This window comes from Cyrtonyx montezumae, unplaced genomic scaffold, assembly GCF_038088225.1.
Source record: "Cyrtonyx montezumae isolate F1298 unplaced genomic scaffold, pur_monq_1.0 scaffold_2, whole genome shotgun sequence".
In the NCBI taxonomy this organism is placed as follows: Eukaryota; Metazoa; Chordata; class Aves; order Galliformes; family Odontophoridae; genus Cyrtonyx; species Cyrtonyx montezumae.
In genome coordinates this window covers 13094448-13106924 of record NW_027071936.1, presented here as the reverse complement: position 1 = coordinate 13106924, position 12477 = coordinate 13094448, and the positions used below count along the sequence as shown (strand labels likewise).

Below are 12477 nucleotides of genomic sequence, written 5' to 3'. Positions count from 1 at the left end.
TTTACAGCTTGCTCCAGTCTACTGCACTGAATAGGTGGTTATCTTTTTCTAAGTGTTGCAGGCTTCTGCTCATTTTTGCAGAGTGATTTCAGTATCGTTGGTGCGGTGTTTCCTTAAAATTCTAACTGACTGTATCATAATTTCTGCCATAGAGATTCACGTCTCATTGGCAGAGGTGCTTTACCGGGCCGTGGTCAGAGCTGCTGTACTCTGCCAGTGCAGTGTGCTGGTGTGGAGCCGGTGTCAGAGCGCCCACTGGTTACTTATTTTATGAAGGATGCTATTGTTGCCATTAATATTAATTCCTTTTCACTTCTGTGCTTGCTTTAAAAAGCATACGCTGAAAAAAAACAAGCAGAATAATCATTCCTTTGCTAAAAGTGTAACTTGTAAAGATCTTCTTTAATTGCTATAATTAGTTAATTCAGTCATTCAAGCAGGATGCTCAAAGCACTAATTTGAACTCAGCATATTCATAAGCTTTCTTGGATGGATACAATAGTCCACATAGTTTCTCATGGCATCATTTTGCTGTTCAGGAATGAAGTGCTTTTTAAATAGAGATTGCTAATTATATCCAATAGATCCTGGAGAGACGAGTAGAGCAAGGAAGAGATGCACTCAAGTCATTTGCAACCCTAATAAAATGCCGAACCAGATCTTGGGGTGGCTAGCGGACTAATGCCTACCTCGTGTCCCAGATGAAAACTCGTAACTGATTTATAACCATCTCACTGTTTTAATACTTGTATTTCCAACACTAAGTGTAGGTGGGGTTTTCTTGTTCCTCCAGGGTGGTCAGTGGCTCTCGAGATGCTACACTGAGAGTTTGGGACATAGAGACGGGCCAGTGTTTACATGTTCTGATGGGCCACGTAGCTGCAGTGCGCTGCGTTCAGTATGATGGCAGAAGGGTTGTAAGCGGTGCATATGATTTTATGGTCAAAGTGTGGGATCCAGAGACAGAGACCTGTCTGCACACGCTGCAAGGACATACTAACAGAGTCTATTCATTACAGGTAAGTGATTTTCATCTGCTGCTTTTATGAACATAGTGTATTTCACCTCTTTATTAAACTGTGAGGCCACAAGAGTACTGGGGCATCTGTGAAATTCTCCTTTCCCATTTTTTCATCCTTGTTCTATGTTACCTTAATTTAGAGGCTGTGGTTCTTTTTTTAGAAGAGCACTTTTAAAGCCCCTAATGCAATCAAGCCCACATCTCTGTCGTGGCAAATCACACATTTTTGCAGGGCTTAGGGTTGTTTGTTAAATGTTTTTTAAATGTGTGGATTTTGGAGGTATGGCTTTGGTTTCCCCACAAGAAAATACATTCTAATGTAACTATTAGATAATAGAGTATTTGAAATGGTGCCAGATACCCTGCTGGATTAATGTTCTGAATTATGCAGATCTGTTTATCCTTATTTTGAAGTCACGTCCTCTAGTTCCAAACTGCAATTCATAGTAAAGATGAACCTAAATTGTAGCGCCTGACTTTAAGTCTTTCTTTTACTACTTCTGAGCAGAGGTTGTATCTACAGTTGTGAGGCTTTGTCAGCAGAGGCACGTTATTGTAGATTATTCCTGGTACCACTCTCTGCGGGGCATGGCTCTGTTGTTTACCTCTTGACTGATTTCACCATAGTTATGCTGGCAAAGTCATACATAGATCTCACGTAGACTCTTCTTACCTTTACTATTCCAAAAGATCATCTTGTTCATTCATGGAGTGAAAGCATCATTTCCAGGCACTGAAAGGAGAAAGAAATTAATTTCATGCTTGTGCCTGTTCTCATTGCAATCTGGCAGAACTCAGAAAAAGAAGTTCACAAATACAGTTCACAACTGGGAAATTGCATTTGGCACATAACCAGTCTGCTTTGTGGCACAGAAAATGAAGCTTCATGCTGGAGACATTTTTCTTAAATGCTTTCACCATAAGGTGTTTTTCACCATCTTAGGTTAAATGGTTTTCTTTTGACAAATGCGCAGTAAAATTTATCAAAAGTCACCATCCCATTCATGAACTGAGGACAAGCAGCGACAAGTTAAAGATGCTGCACTACCTACCTCTTAAAAACATCATGTTTTTATCTCATTCGCTGCAGTTTAGGAATAGCGCGTGGTGCTCGTCCTTCTCGTCACTGGTGGCTCTTGTTCCAGTTGTCATGTCATGTCTTACTCTGCTAATGGAGTATAATGGCTCAAATAATTGGGTTCCGCTGCACGTGCTGGTAGTATTTATAGCCTGTCAGTGGAACTTGTAGAGGGCAGAACGCTACAGGTACTTACAGTTTTAGGACAGTCCAGTTTGTCGAAACTCAATGGTGAGATCCCTTTATCCAAACTCAGATTAGTTCACATTCTCTTTTGACAGTACGGTGCAGATGTAACGTTCTAGTCCAAATCTTACCAGTGCTTGCTCTAATGGAAGAGTTATTTTACACGTATTGCATAGCATAATCCCTATTCTGGATACCAGAATGTGCTTTAGTAAATTTTCAGTGGAATTGCAATGTATTTCAGGCTGCACGTGCCCATCGCTCCCTCAGTCTTCTGAACCAAAGTGCCACTCAACCATGACTGCAGGTCGAGATGTTCCAAGTTGTTCTAAGATGTAAGAGGTTCTACAGAAAGAAGCAGTTAAGACAGCCGGGTTCTCTCTTCTCTTATTAGATACCAGTAAGCCCCCACGGACAAATGGTGTTAGATTACTCAGGCTATCCCAGGCTGCAATTTTACCCTTATGTATTCTTGGCCCAGCTCAGATCTTCACTATTCTGTCTTGACTTTTACACGCTTCACTTTGGGTCAGGTTCTGTTGTTCTGATGTCACACAAATCCTAATGAGAATGCTAAATGCCAGAGCTCTTTCTGATACTTCTAACTACATTGTGAACTGTGTTGTGAACTGATAGTATCCCTGCATCAGGTATTATTTGTTAGCTCCTTCTGTAAACTGAAGTTACGCTGACTGATCCATAATTCTCCCATCTCCCATCGTTATCTCCTTAACAAAGAGAAAAACTGTACCTGCCATCTGAAGTCTTGTCTGCCTTCCATGAGTTCTCAAAATAGCATCAGATGTCTCCAGGATTGTCTTAAAACAACTTTGCTGTATGTTGGTTATTCTCCTTTCAAGCGGAAGCCTGTATCCAGTTGCTGCTGGTGTTAGTGTACACTCAGATGGCTGAGGACTGAAGCAAAAAATAGATAAACAGCCTTAAATGGCCTCATTGGGTGCTTCCTTTTTCTTCTCAATCAGCTTAAATGAGCTTTTTAAAATCCTTTTGCCTTCCTTTCTTTTATAGTATTAAACAAAATAGCATTTTTACCGTCTTTAATGGCTCTTGCTAGTTCTATCTTGTTTTGTGCTCTGCCTTTCTGATTTTGTCCCAGCACGCTCCTTTGTACACATCTATTGATCTCATTTCTACTTTTGTGCAATTCCCTGCACTCCAACCAAGTAGGTCTTGGTAATTTACTGCACTTCCTATCCTTCCTTCACACAAGGGTAGTTTGTGTCTTTAAGAAGGTGCCAACTCTCCCCTGAACTCTTCTTCCCCTCAGAGATGCATAAAAACCTCATGGGAAGGAAGTCTCAGCTTATTATAGTTTTCCTCCTTGAAGCCCACTGTTTTTATTCTACTGCTCTTCTTCCTTCCTTTTGTGAGAACTCCGTCTCATGTCATGGTTGCTCAAGTTTACTTTCCACCTCTATAATCTCTATATGTTCCATCTCTGGTCAAAAGTATCTAATCTCTTACCTGATTTCTGTACCTGTTTATCTTCTGCATATTTTCACTTGGTAGATCTTCTTCAAGTCCCCCCGACTTGTGGAAAAGCAGCTTTGGCTGTTAACTTATTTATTAGGACACCAACAGCCTCTTGCTGTTGTATGCCACAGCAGTCAGGATTCTGTTCTGTTTAAGAGTTGTATTCTGTTTGAAAGACCAATGGTTCGATGTCTTTCTCCTCCAGCTGAGTGCCCCATAGACTGTGTCCACAACGGGAAATGACACTGCCATGAATCACCAGCTCCAATATCAGGCATGGACACATCGACGTAGACTGAAGCACGATGTTACGTATGGCTAATGTGGCATTCAGTGAATTAAATGCTGAACAGCCCTGCCTCCATAGAGAGCGCTGTAAGATCCTAATACTACTGTCTGTAATAGATTTACCTTTCTTGCAGTTTGACGGTATCCACGTGGTGAGCGGATCCCTTGACACCTCCATCCGAGTCTGGGATGTGGAGACAGGAAACTGCATTCACACACTCACAGGCCACCAGTCTTTGACAAGTGGAATGGAGCTTAAGGACAATATACTGGTGTCTGGGAACGCTGATTCTACAGTCAAGATCTGGGACATTAAAACAGGACAATGTTTACAGACATTGCAAGGTGAGCTTAAACTACCGTAACATTAATGAAGCTGCCTGCAGTAATCTGCTGCAGATCCTATATAAACCTTGTAACTGTTTCATACAAAGAAACATGGACCGTTTACAACTTAGATATCATTTTTCTCATGACAGCTGTATGATCTTCCTCCAAATTAGAGGAATTTAATCTATTCAAATCACTTGCCTATTATGAAAGGCAGATGGCCTGAACTGAGAGAAGTATGCAGTGAGTGCATTAGCCTAATAAGCCACAGAAATACGTAGGAAACGCCATCTCAGAACAGTCAGTCGACGTATTTATGTAGGGGTCACTTGGATGTTTCAGAGCCTACCGATTAATCAGAGCGGGAGGCAAAGCGCACTGCCTATTGCAATAAATCAGAAGAAAGGAGTGGAAGATGTTTTCACTTAATCAGTCAGAAGAAACATTTTGGTTTCCGTTTTTACAGTTGCCGCTGAGGCATCACGCCCATCAGCGTGTTGTTCTGTTCCCTCCCCACAAGAAGTCATAGGCTGTGCTGGCTGCAGCAGGAAAATTCAGCTTGACTGGAAAAGCAGGCTGCTGTTTTAACAGTTGATATGTCTCTGTGTGTCCCTCGGTACTTACCGATAGAGTAATGGTCCAAGGGACGTGGAGAAAAACGTGCGTCGTGGTCAGCTCCTGCACGCCCAAGGTCGTTTTCATCCATTTCCAAGTATGTGCTTGCCCTGCTGTGCGTACACAACAACACAAGATCACTCTAACAAAGAAGTATTGGGGGAATTTTGCTTTTTGGAAACAGAAGGCAAGCTTCTGTACCTTTGAGAGCACAGAAACGGGGTTAACACATCTAAGAGAAGCAGCTGTACTCAAATGGATGGGTATTTACGTTACGTGCAGCGCTGTCTGTCACTGCTTTCCAATTAGAATCAAAACTGTTGTGCTTTGCTCTTCTAGGTCCCAACAAGCATCAGAGCGCTGTGACCTGTTTACAGTTCAACAAGAACTTTGTAATTACCAGTTCAGATGACGGGACTGTAAAACTTTGGGACTTGAAAACGGGTGAATTTATCCGAAATCTAGTTACATTGGAGAGCGGGGGAAGCGGAGGCGTCGTGTGGAGGATCAGAGCTTCCAACACAAAGCTGGTGTGCGCCGTTGGGAGCCGGAACGGGACTGAGGAAACAAAGCTGCTGGTGTTGGACTTTGACGTGGATATGAAGTGAAGGGCAGAAAGATGAATTTGTCCAAACGTGCAGACGATGTTCTCCTTTCCCTCCCCCTGAAAAAAAGAAAAAAAAAGAAAAAAAAGAAAAAAAAGAAAAAGGAAAAAAAAATCCCTTGTCCTTGGTGGTGCAGGATGCTGGCTTGGGGCAACAGATCCTAAAGACCTACAGACTACGAAGGAGAAGACAATGACGATAAACTCTAACTGACAAGAGAGGCATTTGCTGTCTCGTCACATAAGAAGGCTACACTTCCGACCGGGGCAGCTTTGCAAAAACACAACTTCTGAAATGAAACCAGGTGCAATTATTTCTTTACTTTCCTCCATCTGCTTCCAGGAGCAGTTTGGAGGTTAAAAAATAAAGTTACAATTCTTGTTACCAGGTTGTTTTACTACAGAGATCTTTAAGGAAGCTGCACACGCACGCCTGCTGGTACCCCTGGCCCCCCTCAGCAACGCGCTCTCCCGGCCTCGATGAGAGCGTCTGCAATGAAACCGACTGCGAAACAAAGAGAGCCCATTCCTGGTGTGGAAAAGCTAAAATCTTACTGTGAATTGTTCTGTGCAGTTTTATCAGAGCTTTTTCTTTTTTCTTTTTCTTCCTTTTCTTCCTTCTTTTGCCAACCATTGCCAACGTCAATCACAGTATTAGCCTCTGTTTAATCTACTTACCGTTGCTTCCATCTACACTCTTCAATGCATAAGTTGCTCTGAGGTGGCAAGTTGTCCTGGGTTCTGAGAGTCCTCTGATGGATTTAATTCGCAACGCTGGTGCTAGAAGTAGGTCTTCAATTATGGGATTGTTTTCCCACCCCTGTACTGTATTCCCAGTGGCCAAACTTATTTATGCTGCTAAATGAAAGAAAGAAAAAGCAAATTATTTTTTGTTATTTTTTTTTCTGCTGTGACGTTTTAGTCCCAGACTGAATTCCAAATTTGCTCTAGTTTGGTTACAGAAAAAGACTTTTTGCCACTGAAACTTGAGCCAACTGTGCCTCTAAGAGGCTGAGAGTGGAAGAGTTTCAGACAATTAAGAGTGAAGTTTGCCTGCAAATAAAGAATTGAGTGTGTGTGCAAAGCTTATTTTCTTTTTTTCTGGGCAAAAATTAAAACACATTCCTTAGAACAAAGCTATTGCAGCCTGTTCTGTGGGGAAATTATTCTTTGTGAGGGCTGTGGTGAATGGAATGAACATTAAAAAAAAAAAATCTGACAAAATTTTTAAAAAAGATTATAAAATACAGAAATGCAAATAAAGTTGCTGGTCAGTCTTAGTGTTTTACAGTATTTGAGAAACAAAAGAGCTGTTACAGTTATTGCTGGGAGGAACTGACAGAGCAAAAACTTAACGTTTTTGTAAAGATGTCACATGCAAACAAAGCAAGAAGTGAAAGAGTCAAACAGTTTGCCTCATTCTCCAAGAGCCACAACTCAAGCTGAACTGTGAAAGTGGTTTAACACTGTATCCTAGGCGAGCTTTTTTCCTCCTCTTTTTTTTTTTGTTTTGTTTTATTTATAGTCTGATTTAAAACAATCAGATTCCAGTTGGTTAATTTTAGTTATGTAACAACCTGACATGACGGAGGAAAACAACGTTTAAAGGGATTGTGTCTATGGTTTGATTCACTTAGAAATTTTATTTTCTTATAACTTAAGTGCAATAAAATGTGTTTTTTCATGTTAGTCTGTCTTTCTTTTTCTGTTTCTCATGGTTAATTTGATACACAAACTTTTAGTGTCCCTTTCTCTGTAAATCTCCTTGACCAGAATCCTCTCTGTTCAGGGCATAAAATTTACTTTCCCTGTAGAAAGCTGTTGAAAAGGAAAGGAGAGAAAAGAAGAGGAGAGAAAAAAGAAAAGGAGAGAAAAGAAAAAAGGAGAGAGAAAAGGAGAGAAAAGGAGAGAAAAGAAAAAGAGAGAAAAGAGAAAAAAGGAGAGAGAGAAAAGTAGAGAAAAAAGGAGAGAAAAGGAAGGAAAAGGAGAGAAGAGAAAAGGAGAGAAAAGAGAAAAGAAGAGGGGAGAAAAGGGGAGAAAAGAAAAGGGGAGAAAAGAAGAGAAGAGAAAATAAGAGAAAAGGAGGGAAAAGGAGAAAAGGAGAGGAGAGAAAAAAGGAGAGAAGAGAAAAGGAGAGAAAAGAGAAAAAAGGAGAGAAGAGAAAACGAGAGAAAAGAGAAAAAAGGAGAGAGAGAAAAAAGAAAAAGAGAAAAAAAGGAGAGAAAAAAGAAGAGAAAAGGAGAGAAAAGAGAAAAGGAGAGAAAAGAGAAAAGAAAAGGAGAGAAAAGAAAAGAAAAGGAGAGAAGGGAAAAGGAGAGAAGAGAAAAAGAGAAAAGAAAAGGAGAGAAAAGAGAAAAGAAGAGAAAAGGAGAGAAGAGAAAAGAAAAGGAGAGAAGAGAAAAGGAGAGAAAAGAAAATGAGAGAAAAGGAAAGAAAAAAAGAGAAAAGGAGAGAAAAGAGAAAAGGAGAGAAAAGGAAGGAAAAGGAGAGAAAAGGGAAAAGGAGAGAAGAGAAAAGGAGAGAAAAGAAAAGGAGAGAAAAGAGAAAAAAGGAGAGAGAGAAAAGGAAAGAAAAAAGAGAAAAGGAGAGAAAAGAGAAAAGGAGAGAAAAGAAAAGAAGAGAAAAGGAGAGAAAAGGAAGGAAAAGGAGAGAAGAGAAAAGGAGAGAAAAGGAGAGAAAAGAAAAGGAGAGAAAAGAGAAAAAAGGAGAGAGAGAAAAGGAAAGAAAAAAAGGGAAAAGGAGAGAAAAGGGAAAAGGAGAGAAGAGAAAAGGAGAGAAGAGAAAAGGAGAGAAGAGAAAAGGAGAGAAAAGAAGAGAAAAGAAAAGGAGAGAAAAGAGAAAAGGAGAGAAAAGAGAAAAGGAGAAAAGAGAAAAGGAGAAAAGAGAAAAGGAGAGAAAAGAAAAGGAGAGAAAAGAAAAGGAGAGAAAAGAAAAGGAGAGAAAAGAAAAGGAGAGAAAAGAAAAGGAGAGAAAAGAAAAGGAGAGAAAAGAAAAGGAGAGAAAAGAAAAGGAGAGAAAAGAAAAGGAGAGAAAAGAAAAGGAGAGAAAAGAGAAAAGGAGAGAAAAGAGAAAAGGAGAGAAAAGAGAAAAGGAGAGAAAAGGAGAGAAAAGAGAAAATGAGAGAAAAGAAAAGGAGAGAAAAGAAGAGAAAAGGAGTGAAAAGGAAGGAAAAGGAGAGAAAAGGGAAAAGGAGAGAAGAGAAAAGGAGAGAAGAGAAAAGGAGAGAAGAGAAAAGGAGAGAAAAGAAAAGGAGAGAAAAGAAAAGGAGAGAAAAGAAAAGGAGAGAAAAGAAAAGGAGAGAAAAGAAAAGGAGAGAAAAGAAAAGGAGAGAAAAGAAAAGGAGAGAAAAGAAAAGGAGAGAAAAGAAAAGGAGAGAAAAGAAAAGGAGAGAAAAGAAAAGGAGAGAAAAGAAAAGGAGAGAAAAGAAAAGGAGAGAAAAGAGAAAAGGAGAGAAAAGAGAAAAGGAGAGAAAAGAAAAGGAGAGAAAAGAAGAGAAAAGGAGTGAAAAGAAAAGAAAAGGAGAGAAGGGAAAAGGAGAGAGAAAAGGAAAGGAAAGAGAAAAGAAAAGGAAAGAGAAAAGAAAAGGGGAGAGAAAAGAAAAGGGGAGAGGAGAAATGTGAAAAGAAAGAAAAGCAAAGAAAAGGAGAAAAGCAGAAACGTGAAAAGCAAAGAAAAAAGTGAGAGAAAAGGAGAAAGAAGGAAAAAGGAGAAAAGCAAAGAAAAGGACAAGGGAGAAAAGGAAAGAAAAAGGAGAAAGGAAAAAAGCAAAGAAGGAGAAGGGAGAAAAGGAGAAGGAGAAAAGCAGAAAGGAGAAAAGGAAAGAAAAGGAGAAAAGGAGGAGAAAAGGAAAGAAAAGGAGGAGAAAAGGAGAAACGAAAGGAGAAAAGTAAAGAAAAGGAGAAAGGAAAGGAGAAAAGGAAAAGAAAAAAAGGAAAAAAAAAGGAGAAAAGGAAAAGAAAAATAAAAGGAGAATGAAGAAAAGGAGAATGGAGAAAAGGTAAAAAAGGAAAGAAAGAGAGAAAGAAAGAAAAGGAGAAAGCACATGCATGGAGGAGAAAACTAGACATCAAATATCTATCTGCTAACTCAAAGTAGTTCCAGTTCCCACATTATGCAAAACAAGCCATGATGAAGGAGCACACTTCCATCTGGACTCTAGAGATTAAAAAGCCATACAGCATCACTGCTTAACTACACACTGTAAATATCCATTCACTGAGTTGGTATCTAAGAAAAAAGAATTGTAGCCATCACCAGCACACAAAGCTACAATCATCTTAGGTTTTATGTAAGAGCAACAGAAGAGCTCATCCTCTCACCTAGGACAGTGTACAATTGCCAGAACATCAGCGAGCAGCTGAGGTGTGCACCTTTAGGGCCGAGAGAAACACTGGGCCCTGTCCTGGCCCTGTGCTGGGCACTGCACTCTGCAGACAAGGCAGGCAGGGCTCAGCCACCCGGGAACAGGGGCTGAGCTACCCCTTGTAGTAGTTCAGGGAACCGAGCAATAACTTTTAAGATAATGTAATTTTCTTCTACAATTTGTAAAAATTGCAACGACATGTTTTCAAAGAGCAAAGGCAGCTGCCTACCTGTGCAGGAGAACAACAGGCGTCAATAACGTTATACTGGAGGGCAGGAACACGAATTGGGGCAGAAGAGAGGAAGAACAGCATCCCAACAGGTTCCAGCTGTGTGTAAGTACACTTCAAGCAGCCAGTATGACCGGGGTCAAAATGAACTTAAGCAGAATTCAGAGGTGTTCCAGGTAATAGAGCAGTTCCAATACTATGTTATGTTCAAATCAATGCAGGCCGGCTTGAACCTGTTGAGCAAACCACAATTAGAGCCTGCCATTTCAGACACAGTTGAAAAAACCCTGTATTGTCTGCAAAGTCCAGATGTGATGGACTGCCACATGTTCGGTACAAAAATCAGCACAGTGCTGTTTAGAAGGCTTTTCCCCTTGGATAGAGAGACTGTAAAGCAAATGGTGATAGCACTGTCAAGTCACATACTTTGCTAAATAATCAGTTTAGGTTCATAGGCATTTATGCTGCTTACAAGGTATAGGAACAGTGTCGCTCAATAAGCAGAAATTTGTTAAATTGTTCAAGTGACAGCTTTTCCAAAACAAGCCTGTAGCAAATATGTCATTCGTAAGCAAGTGTTGGAGCAGTTTTTCCTCACGGTTTCCTTATTACCCTCCTTACGTGGCCATAGTGACAATAACACTGAGTTCACTTAGTGAGGAGGCTTTAGCTCAGCAGCAACTCCTCCAGTTGAGATTGCTGAGGAGTCACCTTGGCTGCATTTTGTGTGGTTCCACTTTTTGGGTGTTTTTTTTTTCCCAGCAGAAGTATTTGTGAGTACTAGTGTAAGACTGGAACTGCTTCACGCTCTCAGTATGCGTGCACTTCTTGAATCTGGTGGCTTACTCATTGTGGATTAGGGCATAATGATATCTGCAGCTATCCTGGAGAGATAATTGCATGAGAGTTTCTGGAGCTTTAGCCTCTTGTTTTAACACCGACTCCTTTATTTCTTTCTGCTTCAGCCTCAGAAAGAGCTTCCTCATTTTCTAGTCTATCTGAAGCCAACAATGCTAAAAAATGAATTTTGTTTTTTTTTTTATAACTATTATTCTTTTGGGGGCCTCAATTTTAGCTAGCAGTGACTAAGTCAGAACTAGCAATACCACCTCCTCCAAGATACTGTTCCTGTGGTCTCACACACACATTTACTTGGTCAGGAGCTAAAACCTGACATTTAACACTTGCATCTAGAGCAGCCTGTAGCTGAGCTCTGTGAGCCTCCCAGCAGAGCACAGTGCAGGATGCCTTTGGGGTATCAGCAGCAGCTCTCCAGCAGCACACCTGAGCCAGAACTAATTAAACACCTCATAAATACACCCATGTGGACATCAGGTCTTTGGGACCAACAGACTGGTGCTAAGGCCTGGCTCCTGCTGACACCTCTAAGAGCTGGCGAGGGCGTAACGCAGACCTTAACCAAGCAGGCCTCCAACAACCCTCTCTGCCACGCTCATGGCTCCCGATAAGCATTCAGCTCTCCTCCAAACATCAGGAAAAGAAAAGCAGAACCCACCAGCCAGCACTATGGAGGTTTTACCAGAGATAAAAGGGCAAATGTCTTCATCTGTCTTCCAGCATGCTTTCTGGAGAGTTGGTTCTGATCTGCTCATGGCATCCAGTTTAAAATAGCATCTCTCACTGTCTGGCCAAACTGTTCTACTCAGAAGTCAGCACCTGAATCACTCAGAAAAGGAAATCATTACATTCTGCAAAGAGATATAGGCTAAGGATCCCGACTGCTCATGGTCAAGAGAAAAAGTGATGTGAGGCACTGACCAAACAACTGAATTACTTGAAGGGCAATGTCCAACTGCACTGAGTGCTGAATCCCTAATACAGGTGGGAATATTACCTTTCCATCTCCTGGTATTTTATCTAAAGCCCTCATCCCTGACCTTGATACTGTGCAGAGGCACACATGTTGTGTGACTGTGTTCAGTATTTGATGAAGCTTGATGATAATCTGCAACAGTCTGACAAAACTATCTGTCACCACAAATCCAGCTGCCATTTCAGGCTCTAGCTCCCTGGTCAGCTTGCCAAACGGCCCAGTAGCTCCAGGAGTACCTCACAGAAAAGAAATGGTGCATTGTGCTACCACAGCGTGCACTGCTGAGGTGAAACACTGCAGCACTCTGCGTCTGCAGCCGCCTACAATCCAATGGCTTTATGCCCACGTACATACTGCACTGCTCTAGCCCAGGCAGGGCAGGACTGTCCTCCAAAATCATGACTAAGCATCATCTGGCTAGGACAGAATCTCCCA

At 41.1% G+C, this 12477-nt stretch overlaps 1 protein-coding gene across 2 annotated transcripts in view; it reads left to right on the top strand.

Moving 5' to 3' along the window:
• Positions 1–7305, top strand: part of FBXW7 (F-box and WD repeat domain containing 7) — a 160435-nt gene extending 153130 nt beyond the window's left edge. For both annotated transcript variants that reach the window (XM_065736438.1, XM_065736440.1), the window contains 3 exons: positions 794–1019; positions 4202–4412; positions 5352–7305. In XM_065736438.1, the coding sequence (XP_065592510.1) occupies positions 794–1019; positions 4202–4412; positions 5352–5620 (706 nt within the window). In that variant the 3' untranslated portion in view covers positions 5621–7305. The remainder of the gene's footprint in view (positions 1–793; positions 1020–4201; positions 4413–5351) is intronic.
• Positions 7306–12477: the final 5172 nt, after the last annotated feature.